This window comes from Nilaparvata lugens, chromosome 6 (genome assembly GCF_014356525.2).
Source record: "Nilaparvata lugens isolate BPH chromosome 6, ASM1435652v1, whole genome shotgun sequence".
In the NCBI taxonomy this organism is placed as follows: domain Eukaryota; kingdom Metazoa; phylum Arthropoda; class Insecta; order Hemiptera; family Delphacidae; genus Nilaparvata; species Nilaparvata lugens.
This window is the reverse complement of record NC_052509.1, coordinates 23,842,534-23,869,245: the sequence shown is the minus strand read 5'-3', so window position 1 is coordinate 23,869,245 and position 26,712 is coordinate 23,842,534. Positions and strand designations below refer to the sequence as shown.

The 26,712-nt window shown below is 33.1% G+C and overlaps 1 protein-coding gene across 1 annotated transcript in view; it reads right to left on the bottom strand.

The window, feature by feature from the left end:
* LOC120352001 (dynein heavy chain 5, axonemal-like) overlaps positions 1-26,712 on the bottom strand; it is a 62,391-nt gene that overhangs the window by 7,597 nt on the left and 28,082 nt on the right. Inside the window, exons 3-8 of the mRNA XM_039431398.1 lie at positions 11,339-11,476; positions 10,030-10,131; positions 8,667-8,852; positions 7,431-7,620; positions 1,115-1,275; positions 812-940 (exon numbers count right to left, since the gene is read on the bottom strand). Of these exons, the coding sequence (XP_039287332.1) occupies positions 812-940; positions 1,115-1,275; positions 7,431-7,620; positions 8,667-8,852; positions 10,030-10,131; positions 11,339-11,476 (906 nt within the window). The remainder of the gene's footprint in view (positions 1-811; positions 941-1,114; positions 1,276-7,430; positions 7,621-8,666; positions 8,853-10,029; positions 10,132-11,338; positions 11,477-26,712) is intronic.

Here is a 26,712-nt window from a genome sequence, read left to right as displayed (position 1 = left end):
ATGGAGAATTATACAGTATCAATTTATTTATTTATTTACAGAATTATAGTAACAATTTATTCTGATCGATAGTGGTCGAGTAGTGTGATAAGATCGCAAGTATACAATAATATTAAAAATTAATATAGAATATGAATAAAAATGAAAGTAAAACATATAAAAAGGAAATTCAAATGAATTTATACGAAATTTAATGTGTACGGTGTGTTGAGGGATTTTGAGTGTGTTTGGAATGTCTCTTTTAGGTTTAATTTCTTGTTGTATCCTAATACCATTATCATTTTACGTCTATAAGTAATATTTCTTGTAATTAATAATTATTATTGCTCTGTTTCTTTTATTTTGGTAATATGTTATGGTTTAGTGCTTATTATTGGTTGAAATTGTTGTGTTTTTCAATTGTATTGTATCATTGTATATTCAAGTATATGGAATTATAGGGAACTCGTTCCTCGCACACAGGCTTTGCCCATGTGAGCAACCTTATTCAAGTTTTGTATATGTATATTGTATATTGTTTGTACTTTTTAAGAAGAATAAAGATAATTTCAATGCTATAAATAATCACAAGGTAAGTTTTCACCGAACTCAAAATTCTAACTTCAAAAACATCAAGATAAGAATCAATTGATCACTTTCTTCCAAAAATTTGTTACAGTAGATAAGATTTAGACAGTGTAGAATATGACCAATATTTTCAGCCGTACTCATAAAAGAAATTGCCAAGATATTGCAAGAATAGAACTTGCTAGAATTTAAACTAAAAAGAAACAATAAGAACTGGGTCTAATATTTTCAAGTAGTCACTTACCTCAGAACTCTTCAGTTGGGATACTATCTGTGAAAATTGAGCACCTCTCTTTTTCCAATACTCGAGCTCATCTTGAGGTCCACTTGAGTCGTTCTCTTTCCTGAGTTGTTCACTTTCCATCAACACTTGCTGCAATCAAAAGAGAGATCCAATTTATTAATTATCTACACTAAAATAAATAAATAATTGAGAATAATCAAATTCATTCAAATATGATGTTTCATTGAGTGAAAAATACTATCTACGCAAGATTTACAAGTTACCAATAAGGAAATGTCAAATAGTTGAAATGTGAAGACGCACCTCTTGTACATGCTTGACCCACTGCTTAACTCTTTCTTCAAGTGTCTGCACATTGATGGGATTTCTTATGAGTTCTTTGGCTTCAGCAGCATTGCCCACATTCTGCAGTATGATGATGTTATCAAGGAAGAAATTGGGCTCATCGCAAACCTCTTCACATACTGCAAGTACAAAATATGATATAGAAATGTAATAACATGAATATAATCGCTAATAATAGAGAAGAATATATGAAAGTTGAAGATAAGTTCACAGCTTTGAATTGTTTGGTGCGCACACAGAGGTTACAAATGATTATTAATTAGTCAAAATGGTCAATACAACCACAGTCTACTCTACATCATGAACAAATCGTAATTATTTCATGTTTTCACACACATATTTGGCCTACTTTACATACAGATTAACGAAACATAAATCTCCTTTGTCACCGCATGCCCAGGGATTTCAGTCAGCATTCGTTCGGGAGTAAACGTTCTTTAAAACGAGAGTTGGTAGCACTGGGCTGCCCTGAAAAGTTGTTTTAGTTATTTGCTCCGTATTTTTCATCATTTTACAGTGGTTATTTGAAAGAAATAAAAGATTGGAAGAATTTGGATAGTTTATGAAAGTTCTAAGTACCTGTTTCAGTGAATTCCATGACTACATGACGGGTGAGTGACTAGTAACAGTGATTTAAATACGCGTACCACATACAATTTTTGAACGTTTTGACTCCATTTTTCTTAACCGGCATAGACCTACACACTACACGTGCTATTTCTTGTTCCTAATTCGACTTTGTGGTTCTACTAGGACTATCGTAACTGAGCAACTACCGGCTTCAGGAGTGATAACGAAAGTGAAAGTCATACTCTGATAACGGCAACAATCTGAAAAGTTATCTATACTACCGCTGACTGTTTCAAAGCAGATAATCTCCAGCTGGTTTTTGTTTATATTGCTGGTTCTTATCTAGGCTACGTGTTACTATGACAACCTAGCGCGGCAGTTTTTGAACTTTTTTTCGTCAACAATGTTTCACTCTTTTACCTCAAATAAATGAGACTATGATAGTAAACGTAGAAAGTAGAGTGTATAAAGTAGACTCAAAGCTTTTAACCTTTTTCTCTTCCCAATCAGGAGCTTCCGTATTCTGCCTTGACAGCTCTCTTGGCATTTTTCTTCCTATCCTTTTCCTTTTCACTTTTTAATTCCATATTTTTCGCATAATTTTTCATAAACAGTTCGCCATCACTCATTAACTTTTTGAATAATAACAACTGTGCATAATCGCTAGTGATTTTTTCAAATATCATTATGTCTTCAATAATAAAGAAATTCACAACACAGAGGAATAATGTTGCTATTCAGATAGATGGCTTTAATTACCGAAAAGAACGTACAATGTTGGATGGGAGAGTTTCGTTTAGGTGTCTATTCAATGGATGTTCCGCAACTTTGAAAACGAACGCCTTAATGCATAAAGTATTGGAGAAAAGTGGGTTGCATAATCATACTGCACCTGATCAGGATATTGATATTAACGATGACATTTCTATAGAGCAGACAACTCCAGTAGGCAATAAAAAGTTGATGAACATGAAACCAACTACTCCTGGCAGTGGCAAAATAACTCCCCCCTTGACATGTGATATGAGTGTAAACACACCGACTTCAAGAACAATCTCAACAAGTTCTTCTCCAAGCTTGCAAACAGTTGAGCTACTCCAACAACGCGATGATTTAATAGCTCATTCTCAAGATTTACAAAAGCAAATTGAATCCCTCCAAGAACAAAAGAAGCACATCGAGTCAATGATGATTGAATTTGAAAAAGAGAATTTATCTGTCAAAGATCAGCTTAGATGTATGTCTACGACAATTGAAACTTTGAATGCAGATAACAATGCTCTTAGGAGTGAAGTTAGTTTGTCTAGGGATGATGCCAATAAGTGGAAAAATAAGTATGAAGACTTGTTGAGATCTAAATCTAGGCGATTTGATGTTGGTGGTCAACTAGAATATTCTGGAAAAGCTCGGTCAAAGCGATCAAACATTCCAATTTTTAATGACGATGAATTTCCGGCGCTGGATACAACCAGTTATGAACACAACCGTCGCAAATGGGAATCTACAGGATATCAGGAGAAAAAACGTAGATTTCATGAAAATAAGAATATAGTTTTGGGCGACTCTATGATTAGAAACGTGACTCCTCAAAATTGTATTGTTGATGTTCGTCCTGGAATACGCATCGAGCAGCTAACTAAAGTGATTGAACATAAATATAAAAAATCGTCAGCACAGAATTATAAAAGTGTATTATTCATGTAGGAACAAATTCAATCCGCAGAGAATCTGAAGAATCCGTGGTGAATGAGATGAGGAACATGATAAGGACAGCCAAGCAATGTTTTAGTACATCAAGAATAATAATCAGCGGAATAATACTAAGGCGTTCAGTGAGTGACTCATACATTACGAGGATTAATGACTCCATCAGAAGTGAATGCGCCAAATTGGGTGTACTATTTGTTAACCCCAATAGTTTCATCAACACCAGAGAAGGCTTAGGCAAAGATGGTTTGCATTTGAATAGGTTGGGCTCAACTAGTCTAAGTAAAATGTGTGATAACGTTTTCAAATTATTAAATGATAAGGGAAACTAATAAGCTGTGACAGGGGTGTGGAAGAAAATAATAATAGAAGATACCTTGTCAAAGACACTATTAATAATAGATATTTTAAAGACTCATATAGTTTGAAAATAATACATCAAAACATTGATGGAATAGTTAGTAAGGTAGCTCTTTTAGACATCTTGGTGGAGGATGAACAACCAGACATTTTAATATTGACCGAGCATGGCTTGAAAGATTATGAAATCAATTCCCTACCTATCAATAACATGTCTCTAGTGTGTAGTTACTGCAGAGTTGATATGAGAAAAGGAGGAGTGGTCGTGTATGCCAGTCTTGAATTTTTGAATGCTATTGATCATAAATTTACTGTTATTAATATTTCTGATTTGAGTCACATTAAGGATATTGAAATATGTGGCTTCAATTTTAAGATTGATGGAGATCCGTATGCTATAGTAGGTCTGTATCGATCACCTAGCGGTGATATTAATATATTTCTTGAAAACCTTGAAATTTTATTTAATCGTATTTGCAGTCATGTATCTAATAACGTCATTGTTGCAGGCGATTATAATATTAATGTTTTAGATAGTTCTTCTGAACATAGAAATCTTGTAAATATTCTGAATCTTTTTGATTTACACTACACGATTAAAGAGCCAACAAGAATTTCTAGAATAAGCAGAACAGCAATTGATAACATTGTCACTAACATTGAAAAAGGTATATATTCAGTACAGGTTGTTCATACACTGTTATCAGACCATACTGCACAGGTTTTTCGCACACATGGCACACGTGATTCCACCAGATTCAAGTCTAAACAAATTCAACTTGGTATTCCAATGTATACTTGTTCTAATGAAAACATAATAAAAATGAAAACCTCTTTGAGTGGTGAATCATGGGCTTCAGTTTATAATGCAATAGATGTAAACAGCCAATTTGCGAGGTTCCATGAAATTTTACAGTCTCATCTTGGCATAAATTGCCCTTTGAGATGTAGAAGAAAAAAAACTCAGAGCAAAAAGAGATTAAAAGGTGAATGGATTACCGACGAAATTAAGCAAATAAGACATCTTTTGGAAGTGGCTAAAATCAGAATTAATAATGGTTTGAGAATTGATATGGAGCAATTGAAAGCTATTAAAAAAATTTATGATTATGAAGTTGTTCAGGCAAAAAAGCAATATATGAGTAATATAATTTTGAGAGCTTCAAATAAATCAAAAACAAGCTGGAAAATCATTAATGAATTTAGAGGTAAAACAAAACAAACACAGCCTAATATAGAACTAAAAGAAAATGAAAAATTTTAACTGATTCCAAGCAGGTAGCTGATGCATTTAATAAATTCTTCATATCAATGGCACCCAAATTAAAGGCTCAAAAATCAAATCTACAAATTAATGACTCCTCTTCTTCAAATTCAAATTTTAACAGAATTTTTTTCTTGTTTCCAACTAATAATGATGAGATTATAAAAATAATAAAAAGTATCAAAACGAAAAATAGTGTTGGATTTGATAATATCCCAGTGACAGTGATTAAGGAATGTTGTATTGAAATAGCTCCACCACTAGTATTCATAATGAATAACGCTTTCGAAACGGGTATTTTCCCAGATCTACTTAAAATTGCCAAGGTAAAACCATTGTTTAAACAAGGTGCTAGAACTGATATACAAAATTATAGACCTATTTCTATTCTTCCATCTCTGTCAAAGGTATTTGAGAAACTAATTTATTCCAGGATAATGACTTACCTCGAAAAATTTGATTTAATTTCAGCTTGTCAAAATGGTTTTGTAAAAGGTAGGTCGACAATTACTGCAGCGGTCACTTTTGTTGAGAATGTTATTGAACAGGTTGATAAGGGAAACTTTGTTATCGGTACATTCATGGATCTTTCAAAGGCCTTTGATAGCGTTGATAACGACATACTTCTTGATAGGCTTTCAAATATTGGAATAAGAGGAATCTGTAGTTGTCTAATCAAGTCCTATTTGACAAATAGGTTTCAATTTGTTACAGTTGAATCTCAGTCTCATGTAGCTCAATCGATGCGATTGAGTGTTACAAGAGGGGTGCCACAGGGTTCTATTTTAGGCCCATTGCTCTTTGTCCTTTACACTTACAATGTGCAAGCCTCAGTCCCAGTAGGTTTGAATATTACACTCTACGCTGACGATACATCTTGATGTTCAACAACAAAAACTTGAATGATCTTGAGGTAGAAGCTAATGTTAAAACAAATTTGGTAGCACAATATTATAATGAGTCAAAATTGGCAGTGAACCCGCAAAAGAGTAGGCCTAAGTGTATTCAATTTGGGTCTAAAAATCATCTCTTCCAGCCTATGATTAGTATTGGCGATTCAATGGTTGAAAATGTAACAGAGGCAAACCTACTGGGGTTAATGATAGACAAGGATCTCTCATGGAATGTGCATACTGATGAATTGGCCACTAGAATCAGTAGTAATCTGTTTGTATTAAGGAACATGGTTAGGTATGTGCCCAATGAAACAGCAAAAACATTATATTATGCACTGATTTACTCTCATATTTCATATGGTATAGAGCTCTGGGGTAGCACAACATTACAGAATATTAACAAGATATTTGTACTACAAAAGCGTGCTATTAGGTACTTGGCGGGCCTGGGGTTTAATCATCCTTGTAGAGAATAATTTAAGAAAATGTCTATATTAACAGTACCGTGCATTTTTATTTTTAAAACAATATTGTATGTTGTAAAAAATATTGATAGATTTGTGACTCATGCACAGGTACACTCTCACAATACAAGGAATAGAAATGATTCGACTGTGCAACCTCATAGGCTAGCTATGTTTGAAAAAAAGACCAGTTACATTGGGACAAAATTCCTGAATAAACTGCCTGGTAGTTTAGATCATAGAAACAAAACATTCAAAACAGATTTATACAGTTACCTTTCTAACAAATGTTTTTATAGTGTTATGACTTTTTATGTGACAATCATATTTAGGCTGTGAATATATTATAAAATAACGATGTTAAATATTACTATGTTGAAAATATGACTAATACAAGACTGTAAACTGTGACTATAGCCTGTGATATTATGTATAACATGAAAATTAGTATTTTTTATTAGGTATAAGTTCATTTTAATGACGATATTCAATTGTATTGTTTGATACTGTATTGAATAAATAAAATATAAAATAAAAAAATTATTATTATTCGCCACTGTGAACAATGGTCATCAAAGAAACATTGAGATTGATAATTTTATGGAATAAAAACCAACGATTTTCAAACTCATTGAAATATTAAATAAAGAATTTTTTGATTTGAGTAGAATAATCACAGTGAATCTGAGTATAGGCCCTAATGCCTACCAGTACTGCGACTACTGCTGGGGGTTCAAGGTAGTTATCTGAAGAGCTGGAAACTTATTTGAGATAATTATTTTGTAGAATGAAAACCAACAATAGAAACACATTAAAATTTGAAATAATTAATTTATTGATTTGGGCAGAACTGCTGGGAGATCAAGAAAGTTATTTGAAGACTAGAGACTTACTTGACAAATGCCAATTAAAAAGAGAACTATCAAAATATTTTACCTTCCAATTCGCTGAAATAGATGGAAACTTATCTAATAAATTAAAAATAAAATTTTATCAAATGAAAAAAGAATTGCCTTTCAATGCGCTACAAAATGATCGCAGTCCCGGCAGGAGTTGATTCTTGACCATGAAGCAATTGCCCTCTTCCTCTTCGCTTTCCGGAGATGGATGAGCCAACGCCTCCATGAACACATGCTCCATCACTCGCTGAACTGATGTCACAAGTCCAATCTTCGTAGCATCGATTATTCCAGAGAAAAGGTCCTAACCAACACAATTCTAAATTAGATAATTAACACATTTTTTAAGGATATGTTGGAGTAACAAACTATCAGTATGATATTTATATGTCTATATTTGGTTTTATCAATGTTAGTCATTACACAAGTATTCAGACCATTGAATAACATTCCAGAGAATATGCATACACATTGCAATTTTGTTTTTTAAAGGTGTAATTCCTTAGAGACTCATAACTCTAGCCGCGAGATGTAACTCTAGCCGCGTGGCTAGTCATCGCGGCTGGAGCACATAACCTATAGACTCATTACATTCTATGATTCATCATATATTTATATAATATATATACTCGTATATGAATCTTGAAACAGTATAGTAGCCCAAATTCTCATTCATCTGTCGCTAATTCATAACGTTCATACAACATAAAAATCTAATGAATTTACAGATTATGTGCTCCAGCCGCGACGACTCTAGCCACGCGGCTAGAGTCGTCGCTAAGGAATTACACTTCAACAATGTCTTCTATTACTAAATCAAGAATCAACATAATTTGAAATCAAACAATTAATAATGAAGGAGGAAATTATACCAAATAAGCAATATACTTTGTAAAAGCAATATGTGTAAACTATAAAACAGATGAGAAACTATAAAACATCAATATACAGTACTAGGTATCACGAGAAAATGTTCATTAACAACACTAGCATTGAATAGAAACATGAGTCAATTATTGATAGTTAAATACAAAATGACTATACCTACTTTCATATCTCAGGTTTCTACTAAGGAAAACGAGCAGATAGAGAAGTATCAATTACAAATTGGATGAGTTGTTCAGAAATACAAAAAAAAGCATGTAAAACATTTGAAATTTTCAATAATTAAGGCCTAACTTTGAATTGAACTTCAATGATTACATTGAATATTCAATGATTTCAATACATATTGTAGCTCATTTTCAAACGTGTAGTGAAACAATTTATTTATTTATTTTTACATAATCTTCTCCCTCAGACACATATTTCATAAAATATTTCAATTGTATGATTATGAAAATAGATGACCTTATGAAAGCCCTCTTCGGGAAGCTGCTTGCCGGTGTTCAGCCTGAACATATAGATGCAGATGCCGGTGAGAGGCACTTGCCACCCATCCGTCAGGAACAGTTTCTTCTTTTTGTGCGAACCACTGGGACCTGCCTGTGCTTTGGGTAGGGCGGCTGCCACTGCTCTCAGGCCGGTTGCTTTCACCTGAATATTCAAATACTATTTAACAAAAATGTAAACGATCATGATATGTGAGTCAATTGGAAAATAATAATTATCAACATAAATAGGCAATAATACTTGAATCAAATAGTATTTTAATAAGCATGATATTACTGTACAATAATAATTACTGGTAATAATACTTGAACAGAATAGTATATCGAATGAAATTGTTTGAATTCAAGCAATAAGTTCCCTTGCATTAAAGTAGGCCTATAGGAGAATCATTGAATTATTCTGAAGATATAGATATTGATAGATAGAAACAAAAACATAAATTCATTCAATTAACAAATCACAATTGAGGGAGAATGGACAACGGATTGAAAATTTCACACAGGAATGAAGGTGATAGTGGTAAATACTCTAGATTAATTCTTTGATAATTCAATTGATTAAACCATTAATAATATTTGAAACAAATTATACTTCAATAAGAATCGTATATCAGATGAGTTTGTTTGGATTCAAGCAATTAGTTTTCATGCATTCAAATGTAACGCAGGTGAATTATTGTATTATTCTAACTGTGACATCAAACTTATCACAAAAACATAAATTCATTCAATTAACTAATCACAATGACGAAAAACGGATTGGAAAGTTCACACCGGAACGTTTTCACTGACAGTGACATAATATTTTATACTCTAAATAAACTCTTTGATAGAGCAAACTTCTTTGTATGTTTTATTTCAGTTTGGAAGCCTTCAGAAATAAAAGATCTTTTGTACGATATATATTATGCCGAAGTCTTTTAAAATTGCTTAAATTGGATTGTGACACCTAGTTTAGGAATATTGTATTGTTTCAACAAGGCAGAGAGCTGTATTATTATTAATTGTTGTTGGATATTTTTTTCCAGTTCATTCCGACTGAATTTTGCCCTTCAACGTAACTGGATACCATAATTTATAATCAAATTGAACCATGAAGTGAATTAGGATAAATATTTCCTGCTTTTGTGAAAAATATTGAATAAGTGACTTCTTACTGCTCAGGAAGACGTTTTATTTGTTTCGGTGCTATAAGTGACTTATTTTGCTGTGATTTATCAACACTATGCCTAGTGATAAATGTCTCGAGTAAATAGAATATTCTTGCTAAAAAATGTATTTTTGTCGATAGATGAAGATTGAAGGCATTAAACTTGACTTACTGTTTCGACGGGAGGAGTTGGATCAGGTTCATCAACCTCCTGGTAAAACCATAATAGTTTGTTGCGCATGTGCGGTAGGAATAGCTGATTTATCTCGTCCAGCTAAAATTCAAAATAATGAAATATAATTTCTGAATATAATAGGATGAATATTATTGTAGCTGCTTCTAAGTTCTTCACATGGATAATCTTCTACACAACATTTGAAAAGTGTAATAACAGTCTCATAGTAACTTATTTTGAAGCTAATCATGACGTTGTCTCAATAAAAAAAATATCAGAGACCACATAATCAAATGTCTAAATAATACAAATATGATGCCTCAAATTCTTATGACTTATTTGCTTTGTGTGTTTGACATGTTTATTTTATTGTGTTTCACATGTTTGCTTCATGGAATATCTCATTTTTAATCATCTCTTATCATCACCATCATCATCCGGCCTAATTTCCTATGCAAAAGCCTCAAGCTCAAATCAAAGCATCACCCTCAGCAAAACTTTACTGAAATACAGGCATCGTATTGAAAAGGAACCAGAGGAAAGTTGAAGCATTGAAGGATTTAGCGGAGTAACTTAAAATAATTCTCTCTAGCTTTCAATGAAAATCAACAACCTACCAGATAAACGAAATGCATGAAGTACATTACCTTATTTTGTAGGTACATTGACTGTACGGTATCATTTCAAAAGTGTAAAGACTTTGTAGAAGAAAATGGAGATTTGTATGAAAGATTTTTCTGAAGTTAGGTAATGAGTCTCCTCCAAAAAATGTGACGACCAAATATTAAATTCCCGAAACGTGTAATATAATATGATTGAGCTAATTACATATTAGAAGCAAGATTCACTCAATCACTGCTCTACTCTTCCACTAGACTTCTTGAACAAGCACTAAACTAGTTCAAACAGTTTCCTCCTGTTGAGTTTCCGCACCAACCCTCCCTTGTCTATCGTCTCGACGTCACGTTGGTGCAGTCGCCCCTCGTGCCTCTTCGCATGCTTCTGGATCTCGGTGGACACCAGGTCGACAAGCAGGTATCTATAAAGACCGATGTTCCTGACATACCAGGGAGCATCCACAATGTTTCTCAGCACATTGTTTTGGAATCGTTGTATGAAATTGATGTTGCTGTCTCTGGTGCACCAACTTATTACATGAAGATTGAATCTACTTATTCATTGAACGTCCACGACTTTCATTTTTAATTAACAGTGTAAAAATAATGTAAACGGATATAAGTATTTGCTGAATCGAAAATTGCAAGTAAACAATGAATTTGGTAAAAATTATTGGAAAATTGTTTACCATATTTCCATCGAACACGTGGTCCATGATGTCGGTGCGATGGAGTCCCGTGCCGTCTATCAAGAGCTGGAACGTGAATTCCAGCCTTGGATCCATTTCTCCTCTCCGAGCTTTTCGCTCGCATTCCTCTCTCCTTCTCTGCAACATACAACCAATAAATTGGGTGACAGACATCACATGCAAACAAGAAATATATATATATTTCAATTTCCAGAACAATACATACAGGTCTATTGTATTTAAGCAATGCTAAAATTGTGATGTATGAGCAGTGATGGCCCCTCAATTACAATGAATACGAACTGAAACCATCTAAAATTGGTTTAAACTTTGTTAATAAATTTAATGTTATTGACTTGATTTATAAAATGTTCCGTTAATTCCATTGTTGAAATTATTAGTATCACCTATAGCAGTCCACAAGCTTTTGGAGCTTTACTTTCACTAATCCACATTTTACATGAATACCTGTACCCATCTGTCCTTTAGATTACTGAAATAAAGAAGATCTTGATATAAATATAAATAGATATTTTTCTGTTACAGATTGAAATGAGCTTTTATTATGTAATTTAATTATCCATGATAACAAAACGGTGTGTACAACATAACTTGACTTTAATCTTGGAGAGTCGACTTGAGAGGTCATCAAATGAGTTGCAGATTTGGCAGTATTAATGTTCCATTGGAAAATAAATTCCCATAATATTGTAGGTTGAGAGGATGAAAATTATTTTTTGTCTCAACTTTGCGCCCAGCACTTATTTTTGAAAAGGCATCAACAGTATAATATTGGAACTCGATTTATAGTCCTTCTAACATAGAGAGCTAACACAAACAACTATTGTAGAATGCATCTTCATAGAAAGGAACAACATTTCAATTTATAGAAGGTTTTCTTGAACACTTAGCAATTCAAAATTACAATAAAACTACCAATAATCATACAAATATGATATTGGTGATTTCAATATTATAGTGAGGTCCACGTTATAATGGCAGTGTTTGATTGGCAATGGTATTGCTATCCTTGTCTATCAGTCAACAAAGCGGATAGCGCTATCTCTTTCTCGCTTTGCTCTGTTGCCAGATCGTCTTCCAACGATGTAGAATTAATAATTAACAAAATATTTCATTCTAATCATGAAAACTAATTATGAAATTATTGGAAAATATAATTTCTTGCTTGATATAATATGATTGATTACACTAAATGAGAATAAATAGTTAATATCACATCAATTATAAACCTGTATCAGGCATCAGCTACCGTCTATAGAAGGCATTGACAAGACAGAGGATGAGCAACGTCGTTCTGCTATCTTTCTCCACTGCCATTATAATGTGGACCTCACTGTAGCCTACTTATTCTACACAAATTCTGTAAAAGTAATAAGATTTAATTGCCAATGATCAAAGGACACATGACAAAAAGGTCCAAAATAATAGATTATACAGGCTAGGTAGAAATTTGGTTTCTGATAATAGTACAAACCTGAGTAATTTTAAAAAGAGAATTTGATGCATTCATGACTAATATATTACAAAAATACAGAGTGACCTTCAACAAAATCTAATAGTGAATAAACAATGTATTTTTGTAGGAATATTTTGTGAATTGTGATGAAATACCTGGAGCAGATCTCCTGCATCATCTTCCTCCCCCTCACTCCCACTCGAGTCATCTGAACCCATTTTACGAGGACCGTGGACAAACATTTTTCACTTTTTAATTTCAAGAATATTCTAGCAAATGTTTGACGATGAATCTTTTGTTTTATAAAATTTATTGCAGAATTAGGGCCAAGCCACACGAAGCATCTTTTCATGCATTTTCAGACGAGTCGGCAGGTCAGGAAGCTCTCCGATTGACTGATTATCAGATGATTCCCGAACGCCAAACCAATCAGCAATCGGAGAGCTTTCTGCCCTGCCGAATCGTTTGAAAACGCCTGAAAAACGCTTTGTGTGGCTAAGCACTAATTGTTGACATATGTGATATTTATCTCAATCTTTTATTGGTTTAAGCATTTTTTACTGTTCCAATTATCATCTTAAAATACCGCACTAAGTGATGTTTTACTGCATTTAGTAAAATGAATATTGCTTTATTGAAATGCTTCTTTATGATTCCCTCACAAATTTTAAACTGAGGTAGGAATTGTATAGTTGGGGTTAAATTGTGTAATTAGACTACCTATAACTTATAATACGAACAAACAGAAAGTTATTTTTTGAAAGAGAAAGTCAGCATAAAAAGACTTGAAGGATTCCTGCATAACAGATTTTACAAGAAAACATTGTTAACGAGGGAAAACGTTTTCTTTTTAGTAGGCCTAATTGTGAATACTGCCATGTCAAATGGAATGTTAGCATGAAATACTCCCATCTTCAATAGTCATTTGTCTGGGGTGTAGCTTCAACACCAAATCTCACTCCCAAGCCACGACCCAACTCCCAATTCTGAATTCTTCTGGGAATTTGAATATTAATTACTTATGTGCTGATTTGAATAACTTATTGGGGGGCTTGTACCGGGGGTTTCCAAACTTTCCAAGACAAGGAAAAATTTAAGAATTGGAAATGTTTTCCCAATTACTTTTGTTTAGAGTTTAATCAAAATAGAGTAGGCATACTGACTAGACAGTTGTACTATATATATATATATAATGATTATTATGGATGATTATAAACATAAATAAATTTGAGTTTCGTACAAATTTTGCTCAATTGGGCCTCTAGAAGGAATTAAAAAAATCAATCATACACTCAAAATTATAATTTTTTCAAGAAATGTTTGAAACTGCGTCAAAGATACGCCAGAAACCAAAAGTTTCCTCAGCTTTGTGGGAACTAATAGACAGGAAATATATGAATTTCAGTTAAAACAAAGAAAGGTTTAGCTAATGTCTGGAAAGTTTGTCTAGAGGGAACTTCCAACGTATACTGAATATCTAGGTACCGTATCTGCTGGTACCGTATTGCTTATAGTTTGAATAAGTTTTCCCAGAGTTTACAAGAACGACTGTACTAAAAACTACTGTACTTACAGTACACAGGTCACAGTTTCAAACGTACTTAGTATTGGAGGATTGATAAGTGATACCAAGGTCTCCTACTAAATATTAAATCCCCAACTCCACAAATTGGGATTGTCACCTGGTCATATGGGACATATATATGAATCATATATTTATCTCATATTGATCAGGATTTTAGAGTTTTAATTTAGAAAAGTTTAATGAACAGTGTTTTTGTCTTTGAACGATTTTTGTCATCGACAGAAAGATTGTTTATTTCATTTGTTGTCAAAATTATTGTAGTTTCTCTTTTGTTTTTGATAACAAACGTGCTCGCTTGTGCGACTGATAAAAATATGTATTTGAAATGGCTTCATGTTTGGCATTGACTGAGTTATATATTAATACCCAAAATTTTACTTTTGTGTGGTGTGTGAGCTCGTTCGATAGGACTGTGAGTAAAGTCCGGCTGTTCTGGTGAAGGGGATAGATTTTGTTCTTGTTTTATAATACAGTTTTCCTGTCACAGTTCGGGCAGTTTAAAGAGAATTGTATTATTGAATAGGAAGGGATCTGAACCCACTTCATTAGATCAGTTTTTTTGATTTTTAATTAATAATTAACGTCGCGTTTCAACCAGTGGATGCCAAATTTGGGAAGCCATTTTCATAAAGGTAGGTGACTACTGAGTCATTGTTTTAAATTTTTCATAACCACAACAAATGAATCTTCACTAGCAGCAAAGCGAGTAGCCCTTGAAATATTCATCTGTTTATTATTATTTCGTTATTTTCTAATTATAATTCTAATTTTGTACAAATAATTTATTGTTTTGTTTTAATTATCAAAAACCTGTACGATCATTTCTTGTTTTTCATTTTCCCACCCTTACATACTCGGTGAAGGCAGATCTTGCTTACATATTTGGTGGAGGCGTCCGTGTTTACAGGATGACTTGAGCCATTGAGCGTCAAAACCCTCTCTAGTCTGATTAGGTACCGTATTTATTAATTCCATTTTAAATGCAGTCTATAGATATAGGTATAGCCTATATTTTTAACTATTGTCTTTCATTGTGTAATAAGTGCCTACATAATAGCCTATACCAACTATTTATAGCCTAATTATGGATATTTGTCTATAAACCATGAATCAAATCTATTAGGTACAACTTTGTCAAATCTGATGGTCAACACGCTGAGGAGTGAGGATGGAGATTATTGACGAAAAGCGTATGATTCAAATTAAATGTACAAAAATATTACAAGGAGTTGGAGTAATATTAAAATATCCTATGCGTTTCAAGTAATAAACATATCAAAACCTCTTTTATAATCAACGTTTTTGCATCAATGCTAGACTACGAGTAGGCCTACTAGAAAACCTTATCATTTTTTTAAACTGATAGGTTATTATCGATGCATTGTGACAGAAGAATCAAACAAAACTTACCAATGCCAATAATCTTGTAAAATTGAACGAATCGTATTGGTTTATGCAGTAAATAAATCAAATATGTAGGTACTAAAGAAAAAAATGTAAACATTAAAATAACCTAATACCTAATTCGGTTGAACTCAACTTGAAGTCTTGAAAGAATAAAATTTTGAACAAAAACAAGGATTGATCAATCGATAGTTTACCGTATATCGAATAGTCGACAGTAATCGATGGTAATTCACAAGCGGTAAATATTCAAATAGACGCACTTCGAAAAATGAAGTAAAATACAATGTAAGTTGAGTGAATTATTAAAAAACCCTGAAAAACTGACCAATATAGGTTTTAAAAACCTGATTTTACTATTTAAAAAAATATCTATAATAGATTTAAAATACAGTAGAGATTTTATAGGAATGTATTTTATATTTTCGAGGTGATGCGGAGAACACGGATCAAGTAACTTAATGTAACATGAGATAACAGATCATGGTCTGCCACAGTACTCCCAATTTGAATTCACACAGCCCAATTTCAATTTGGTGTCTATAAATAAACTACTTTATATCCTATTACCGTGCATCTTATGCAGGACTTCATCAATAATTAATTGAATTTATGTGTATGACTAGTGGTGTATCTACATTTTTTCTATAATTTATATCCCTAGGATGCTATAATCACAAATAAATGTGATATAATATATCCTCATGAAAAAACATCAAAAAATTTCATTGAAAAATAACTCTAGAAAGTGTTCTCAACATAACTTAAAATTTTGAATTGAAATTATAAAACCTGATCAGAATATAACACAGTTTTATTTATGGATTTTTACTTTCCTTGCCCTATTACCATAGGTAAGGAAAGTATAGCTTTCCAAAAAAAATTAAGGTACCCCAATTTCTAAATTTCTATACGTTTCAAGGTCCCCTGAGTCCAAAAAAGTGGTTCTTGGGTATTGGTCTGTATGTGTGTGTGTGTGTGTGTGTGTGTGTGTGTGTGGTGTGTGTGTGTGTATGTGCGTCTGTGTACACGATATCTCATCTCCCAATTAACGGAATAACTTGAAATTTGGAACTTAAGGTCCTTACACTATAAGGATCCGACATGAACAATTTCGATCAAATTCAATTCAAGATGGCGGCTAAAATGGCGAAAATGTTGTCAAAAACAGGGTTTCTCGCGATTTTCTCGAAAACGGCTCCAACGATTTTAATCAAATTTATACCTAGAATAGTGATTGATAAGTCCCATTTCTGTAAAAATTTCAGGAGCTGCGCCTCATTCATGCAAAGTTTGATTTTAGATTCACAATTATCAGGCTTCAGATACAATTTAAACAAAAATATTCAAATGGAAAAGATTCAGCATGAAAATCTCTACAATTTATGTTCAGTAACATTTTCACCTAAAGTTGAAAATAAGCTCGAAGTTCGAGAAAATAAGATTATTAAATTGCAATCTGTTGGCAACTGTTGATTCTATTAAATCATTCACTATGAAGAGATAGCAGACTTCGTGTGTCTGCAGCGTTATTGTCCTGTCACCAGCTGGCTTGGATCTTTGAATAGTAGACTTGAGTTGCGTGGGAACACTAGCGTCATTTGATCAATTTTCATAACGGCAAGGAAAGTTGTGTGAGTGCGCTACACCAGATTTTGAAGGTGAAGACTGAAATCTTCTGTTGCTATAACAATCATGATTATACCCATATTTTCTACTATAAACTCGCATAACCCTTTTTTAGATTCAATTTTTCTTTTTCAATGTTATGGGGATATGGCTCTGTTGTAACAGATTGAAGTTTTGTTGAGACCGAGCCTCAATATTTTATTTTAAACTTTTGAGAAACCATATTGCTGTTTAAACAAATAATTATATTATGTAGGAGAATTAAAAATGCTGAATTTTCAATTCGAATAATGACTTGTAGTTTCTTTATTATATCAATAGTTCAAGAAACTAGTTTACTAGAGAATTATATTGGTTCATCGAATGAAATTTGATAGTCTGTTATTGTGCTGTTGAAATAGAACTGGATTTGAAAGAGGGATTGAAGATTAAAGGGATTAAAAGGGAAGATTAAAGGGGAGTGAGAAAAGTAACTGCTTTATTTTTGGGATGATTATCTGACCAATGAGAGTTCCAGCGTTTGTCGCTGATCTTATCTGAATGATTGTAGATACCATAATGATAGTACTGTCAACCATCAGCTCATGGAATACTATTCAAACCATGATTAACCGGTATAGTCATCTCGTACTAGCTAAATCTATTTTAGCGATCTATTTTTTTCAATCAACAAAGTAAAATAACACATTTTGGGGGAGTATGACATTAAGGAAGCAATAATAATGCTCCCCAGTTGCCATCAATTCTAGTGATATGCTCCAATAAATTAACAAAACACTGGCAAAAGATATTTTCGAAAATGTTGTTTTTCCAAAGCTTCAACCATCACTTGCGAAGACTGAGATAATATATCAGAAATTACAACTAATTGAAACATAATGACAGCAATCCCTATAAAACTCAACAACTTTCACAATTAGGTCCTCGTTACCAGAACCGAAGATTGCTATCAAAACCAGTAATCAACTTTCTTCACAGTTTGACTGGAAACGACTGAGGTGTAGGTAGGCTACAACTTCCAGAACTAACTCTGGGTAGCCGAGAAGTTGGTGCAAGGTGGGAAAAATATTGAGACGCCGTTTTGGACAGACACGAGAGCGAGAAGTAATGGCATGCATGTTCTAAGGGGAAAGGGGGGAAAAACAAGGGGGACCAGGGGGGGCTTAACAAGAGGGAGCCTTTTTTCACACGCGCCCCTTCTTCCAATATAACCCTCCCCCCTACCTAGAAAGTCTATCGGTCGAAGAAAAGAAATACATTTCAAAAGATTCAGAACGTTTCGTGTCTCACATAAATCCCCTGACTGTCTTCCAGTATTGCCAACATTTCTACAGGAATAAGGCATACAATAGCTTCATCGCTGCTTGATGGTTCGACTATGGCTTTCTGACATGTGGGCACATGCATGATGAACGGGCCAATAATCGTTCTATTGTGGGTACAGTACGCGTTCTGAATAGCAAGTAGGTGGGGAATTGAACTTAGAATGATCAACAAAGTTTTCATTATTTTGTATTTTTAGTTATGGAATTATCTGCACACGCTCTCAACACAACACATCTCAACTCGATGTCTTCATCGTTCAACATTAATTAATTTCTAAAAATTCAATGGTGAACAAATTTTCAACAAAATCTATTTTAATTTATAAGTATTAACCAAGTATAGTATTTAATACAAGTATTTTGATTCCGGACGCATTCCACCTGACTGACCACCATTCTTAGTGGAAGAGTAAAGGCCAAGCCACATGAAGCGTGTTTCAGGCGTTTTTGCAATGGCGGCGATCGAGTCGGCAGGACAGGAAGCTCTCCGATCGGCTGATTATTAGTTGATTAAGTTGGCGTTCGGAAATCATCTGATAATCAACCAATCGGAGAGTTTCCTGCCCTGCCGACTCGTCCGCCGCCAGTGCAAAAACGCCTGAAAAACGCTTCATGTGGCTGGGCCCTAAGAACATAATGAACTTAAATATTAAACATGCCTCAAAACTGCAAAGAATAAAAATGTGGAACATCAAAAATAAAACAAATAGAAACGTGGAATGAATAAGATGTTGCAGTTCTATATAATATTTATTTGAGCTTAACTGGTTTCAATGCTTAATCTTAAGCCATTATCATCAGTGGTTGATGCCTTGCCTTCAGCATTGAAAATAGTTTGGCTAAAATAAATAACATGTGAAACCGACAACATTTCACCTCAATATATGAAGAAAATCCATAAAATTGCTGTGTCAAGGGTAATATAAATTTGTTCTTAATGATGCTGTTACCATGAAGTCTCAAGACAAATCAATAAATTTGTCCCATAAGTCCTTACAGAAAGATTCTTATTTCAATACTTCAATAATTATATTTTTCAGCTTTCCTGCCAAAGTTAAAAAATATATTCTCAAGTTTTGATAAGACTCACAAATAGTATTCCAGGAAGAGCTCTTGGAATATCATAAGTAACAAATTATTTCGAATCGTAGCAAAATGGAATGGTATTGGAAAATTCTACAAATTATTCTAAGAAATTGAAAAACTCGTGGGCTACTGTAAGGAGAATAAAAGTCATTTATTTGATTAGCACATAATCAACATGAAGAAGATGATTTTATATATTTATTCCTCATTCCATGGATGATGACATAATGTTAAGCTAAGGCTGATGTTGAGCTGATGATGATAATGGATTGATGAAAATGTTCATTGAAATTTGATTAAAAATAACTTGAAAAATTGAAACTGGATAATATTAACTCAGGTGACTATCAATGGGAATTGAAGAAGTGATTCCATGACAATTTATTCACGGAAACACTTTCCTGTGATGAAGCTGTAGCACAAGATCTACTCTTGAACTTTAACAATGCCCTGAAAAATTGAAATACTTTTTTGTCTCGTTTCTTATTTTTACTGTGCTGATCATTGGGTTGCCTGTCTTCCTTATATATGATTATTAATTGCTTGACTCCTAACCACCAAGTAAATTCTGAGTGGTGAGCCGCTTTATTCTTTACCTCGACTCAATTGCAATGCGTCTGTTGAGATGATTATTAGAAAGGGTCAAGAAGTCACAGTATTTGGGTCTGGGGCCTATTAACAGTCCCCCAAGCAATAATATAACTTGATGAATGATCTTGAATATTCGCTAAATTGAGAGTAAATTCAATGACTCAATGACTATTATTTTTTTAATGTTAATGGAAACGTTGTTACCGAGTCACTCATTTTAATGCTCTCTGGTTTCGATGAAATAACATCAAAAGCCTGACTCAGGATGAATATGTAAACTGGAATTTCATCTCTATTGGTCTCAATGATTGAATTAAGTAGACCTAATTGGGATTGAAAATTGATTACCAACTTTTGTAGCAATAATTTGATAGTTTGAAGAATCATGGCTCAATTGTAGATCATTTATACAGTGGTCTTAAATACAGAATAGTATAGGTACTTCATGTTTCTGTTGTATTTCCATTACATTGAAGTATTAAAAACTCTACAATTTAATTTTTCCATTTGCTATATTTAAAGTTGAATATAGAAATGAGATGTTCAATAGAATATCTTAAAATGTTTGATGTAATATATTTCATTGATTAAGATACATTACAAATATGTGCTTCTTGTGATATTGTAATTCTCTATGATACATGGAAAAATATTATTCTTCAATGGTTTATTGAATACTTGAGTCTACAAAATTATCTCTTTCAAGCCAAATCCACAAAAGTTTTGTGACATAGCTTGGAGATTCATGTTCATCAATATTTATTCAAATTGACATTTTTCTTGAGACAGAGGTTTTTACAAAAGCTGAATTTGCAAATTATAACCTCGTTAAACAATGAATTTTCTATAATTTAGTAATATACATTGAATTGATGTTTATCGGGTTGGTGCACTAAATAGTGAAAATACATTACAAATTTATTATATTGGACTGCTTTGATTACCGTATAAATTCATCAAATACTTGCTGTATTTAATAACTTATTATAATGACGCTTATTTTATTTAATGCCCCCTCCACAAGAATAGTTCAACAGCTATTACTAGTCAATTTGTAGAATTTCACAGATTTTAGGTAAAAGTCCTGTGAAATAACTAGCATAACTCGAAAAAAGACATATAGCAATGTATGCATTTGTGATTCTTCGAATTTCGTGTTATGTAACCATCGACTTTTTAACACAAGATGCTGAACATCTTTGAATTGCACTTTCTAGCAGTGGTGTATTCGGAAAAATAAAATTTTGGGGGATTATAGTGTCATTGAAGAAACTATATTCCGAAATATTTGTGAGAACGTCTCCTGCCCTTCCTCCAGACCACAGTGAAAACTACGCCCGTTGATTATAACTGGGAGATTTTGTGGTTTCTCTAGATAAATACTACTGGAGAATCGTTTTGAAAGGAACAACGTTTCGATCACAATCATGAAACTGAATAAACTATCATCTATATGAGCTTTATTGTTTTTTTGTCGCTATAGATGGTTGAAAGGAACAAAATTGACTCACTTGAAATACCTATCTAATCGGAAGTATTCTGTTAACCGAAGTACCGGTACCTACGCCTACGCAGTATGTACTAGTATAGACCATTCACTGTCCAGCAAATACAGACGATGAGTGATTCACAAAAGATGTAACAATACGTAACTTGTTAACGGTTCATTTTACAGAGAACTTTAAATAGGCAACTTCCCTTATTTTTTGTGACATTTTACGACATGCCATTTTAAATTGAAAATTTGGCCGCCATCTTCCAAAATGGAGGACAACTTTTTTTAATGGCAACCCCATTATCTATTATATTTTTGGATTATACGTAAAATTTTAATACATTTTTACTCTTGTGATTTTTTTGATAAACCCAACCAGTTTATCAAAAATTTTTACGTAGAATCCAAAAATATAATAGAAAATGGGGTAGCCATTAAAAAAAAAGTTGTCCTCCATTTTGGAAGATGGCGGCCAAATTTAAAATGGCATGCCGTAAAATGTCACAAAAAAGAAGGGAAGTTACCCGTTTAAAGTACTCTAAAATGAACGGTTAGCAAGTTACCTATTGCTACTCCTTATGTGAATCACTCTGTATATTGTACTATTCTCTCAACTCTCATACGTATACATTTCATTTTTTGGCTTATACAATAATTATATGCAAAAAAATACATTCGAAGCCAATTCTTGTGACTTCAACTTCAACTTCAATTAGTAGTCGATCTAGCAAAAAAGTTTGATCTCAATTTTGTTTTGGGTGGGAGGGGGGTACATCCCCATTCCCTCCCTGGATACGCCACTGGTATGAAGCCTATGCAATTCTCCGAATATCATATCTTTCAATTGATTTTCATCACTCAAGATGCTTAACATTGTCTGGCTGCACTAAGTGGAATTCATTGGTCTAGCAAAAACTGCAAATTAGTCGACTGACCTAATTTCTTTGACCAATGAGTCTAGGCAATAATACAGCAGACAATCCCCTCCAATAGCAACTTATTGATGTGTGACGACAAAAAAGACATTGAACCACTAACCTATTAAAATACATTGTAGACAACAGTTAATTAATTATTAAGTTGGGCATTTAAATCTGATTTCAAAATGTTTTTTCAATCACCGCACGGAAGAATACAACAACGATACTTTGGCTACGATAATTTAAACTTGTTTTGATACCGGTACTGTATACATTTTATGTTTACTCATATACCACAATAAATTTTCGAGGAAGACTTTTCCAGAGTTCAGGATGGGTTCAAGGACTGGAGGACTCAGAAAAACTGAAAAGCATGCATTAATAATGAAACTCGAATCAAATTAATAATAATTGTGGCGTAAATAATGCATACTATGCAGATATTCATATGATAATATGCTTATCCAATATTGCTCAATGAGACCTGACTTTTACTATATAACTTTCAATGGACGTATTCAGGCTCACTGTGGGTAATTTTTCTCAAGTATCTTTCAAAAATAATAATTCATACGGTACTAGTTTTCCATGTATTATAGACTAATAGAACTTGAATTTTGAGTAGAATTATCTTAATTATGCAAAATCAAACAACACAAATGAAAAATAAATTTTTTTCAGTCCTATACTATTTTCTCTTCATTTTATCCCATTAGTCATCTTATTTTCTCCATTTTCTTATCTTTTTATCCTCCATCCATACAATGTCTATTTTAGTACCGTTTAGTAGCATAGACTAATTCTTGCATTAGAAATATGAATTCTTGACTCCTTTTTGCAACCGTTTTTACATGCTTCCAAGTATCTAGGCCTACTTTTAAGTAGAAGTAAAATGTTATGCACGCAACTAACTTGCGTAATTAACTTGAAATACTTAACTTGTGAAGAATTTACTTTTTTGTATAGCTACTATCTAATAATCAATAAAATAATGCACTATAGCAAAGCCATTTGTAATAATCTATTGGAGCTGTGACATAAGCCTATATGATTAATTATTGCCATTGTATTTTTGTGATAATTGGTAAAGTAATTCAGAATCTAAAAGCATGAATATCAGTTTATTAAGGATAATGAAATAGTCATATTGTTGCAATGGATAATAAGAATATGAACATGAGCATTGACCAACTGGAACAAGTATTCACTTGTTTTAGTACAAACATTTTAGTACCGCAACTAAAACAATATGGCTAAAATGTGAAAAGGAGGCCATTATTTGTTGGCAGGAAATACACACGTGACAAAAATCTGACAAAAGAAATATCGATTACATGGAGAGGTCACAGTCATGACAACGCATGACACCATTGCTGGTGTCCCTCAAGGATTAAACACTTTCGCCTACTTACGGTGTCATCCTCAGGCACCTGCTTCACTTCCGGTGTGTACTCACACTCCCCCTCTTCCGACGAATCTCTGCCAAAAATCAAATTAACAAACATGGCCACTCAGATCATAGCAGCGTTTTCGGCAGCTTGATTATTAGCGCACAATGACAGTGCTGGCAAATGATAGTCGCCCTAGCAACCGTTGCTAATGAATCAAACGATGCCGTTGTTGGACAGGAATAGAACTAAAAAAATCTGCAGGTGTGGCTCATTGTGGAACGTAATACACCTCTCACCATCTCCCTCCTGACACAGCACGATATTCATTGCAAGTAAAAAGTTTTTGTTCACATGGATAACATTTTCAGTGAGAGTGGGTGAGTCTCAAAAATGTGGAGAAATTGAGCAGGAAATTCTTTAATAATGGAGTAAAGAGGATAAGGAGAGTATCACCAAACAACAAATGTTCTGATTAAATCCAGATGCAACATAATAGTTGCTGGTGTTTTTTATACCCTTCCTAATCAATCATATTATCATTCTTGTCGAATATAGGCTACACTTAATTCACAGATGTTGTTGAAATTCTTTATAGTGAGATGACTGGAGCAGAAACGGTATTATCACCATCATGAAAATAATAAAACTAAAAACTTTGCAGTTGTGGTTCATCACCATCTCACTACTGACACAACAGTGAGATGAACATGAATATGCTATTACATAACAGTAATAATATTACTTATGATTACATGTTATGTAGTCATAAATAATTTTCAAATTATTTCAACTCTCTTTAGATCATTTTTAATTATCGGGTGGTAAATCTCAACCTGGTCAACCATTGAAATTGAAAATAATTATGCCACAAGCATTGAAACACGAGTTTTGTTCTTAAAATGATAATCAATTGGAAATTGACGATAACTGTCCTTCTATGTCTTCTTCAATTTTCTTGTAACTGAGAATAGGGCCTTGTAGAACGACTACAAATATTATTAGTTTATTAGTAGTGCTACTGATAATATGTAATAAAAGGATAGCACTGGACTAGTATTTGAGGAAATAGGCATATTACAAAGAGAATTTTTAATTTCATTAAACTATATAAACCATTATTTTTTTACAATTGAATAATAATTTGGTTCTATGAATAGAATACGCGCTATTGAAAATACTATCTTGTATCGATTCCATTTCAATAATAAAAAACTGAAATAAATAACAACAAAAATATTTTTTATAGATATATAAAGTATTTATTGATACTCATAACAAAAAGCACAATTCCAATTCCAAAGCAAAAACAAAAATTCAATTGGCATGGCACATGCCGTCAGCCAGAGTTGGTAGTTTATCTGTATTATCATATCAATTTTTGATAAACTGATTTCTCGAATCAGTTCTAAATTATTTCGGACAACATCTTATTGATACTCTATCTCCATGCATTCAATCGCTCTGAATGAAAGCTATCAATGTTAGAAAAGAAGAGTTCATTATCACACCTTAGCGCAGCATAGGCTATATTATTATTCTAAATGGCAGCAAGACCTCTGCTCAAATCATTTAACCAATAAATACATTATTTAGTTTGATTTGCATGTACAATAATTTTTATATTTGAAAGTTGTTATCTCCTCCTGATGTGTTTCAATGAATGTATGGACTAATGACATCAATCAATATTATAATTTCAGTGTTTACGAATTAAATGTTTGGCTTACTAGAATGTTTTATATCAAATTTTGACACATCTTTCCAATGTATAATACTGAGTTAACATTGTTGAGAAATTAAAATTTCTTTGGATTGTTAAGAGAAAGCATTCCTCCTCCAACTTTATACAGCTATTTTCATGATGTCGTGCAATGCACTCTGCTCCACTGACAGAGCTCAGTGCTCAGAGCTCAGTGCATCCATTTAGCACAACAGTTTGATCGATAGCCTCCAATAAGTAGAGTTACTGTAAGATTCACCAGAAACTGTCACCATTGTTTGAATGGGAAGCTTCTAGGTTGTTCATAAGTAATGCTGCCAGTTTGAAGTAAATCTCACTCTAATCGGTCTGCTTAAATAGACTGCATAGAATATTTCAATTAATGCGAAATAAGTCGTTAGAAGAGAAAATGATAGTCTTATGACACGAACCACCAGAGAATCTCTCATTCTCTATTCAATTTGAATCTCTTGAAATTGATATTATATTTTTTCAATCCTTAATCTGTTCTCCCGTATTACGCTTACCGTACTCCTAATTCGTTTAAAAATTCTTTCATGTAATGTTCAAGATGTCTCCTATGTTTCAATAGAAGTAAAAATGGGAATGGATGATGATCTATTTCATACTCTATACTATTCGTAAAATAAGGAGTTGAAATTAACATGTACGGGATACGAAATACATGTTTGATGCATCATCACTTCTGAACTACGTACTGTAAAGAAGTGAACAGTAGACCTCACGCTGT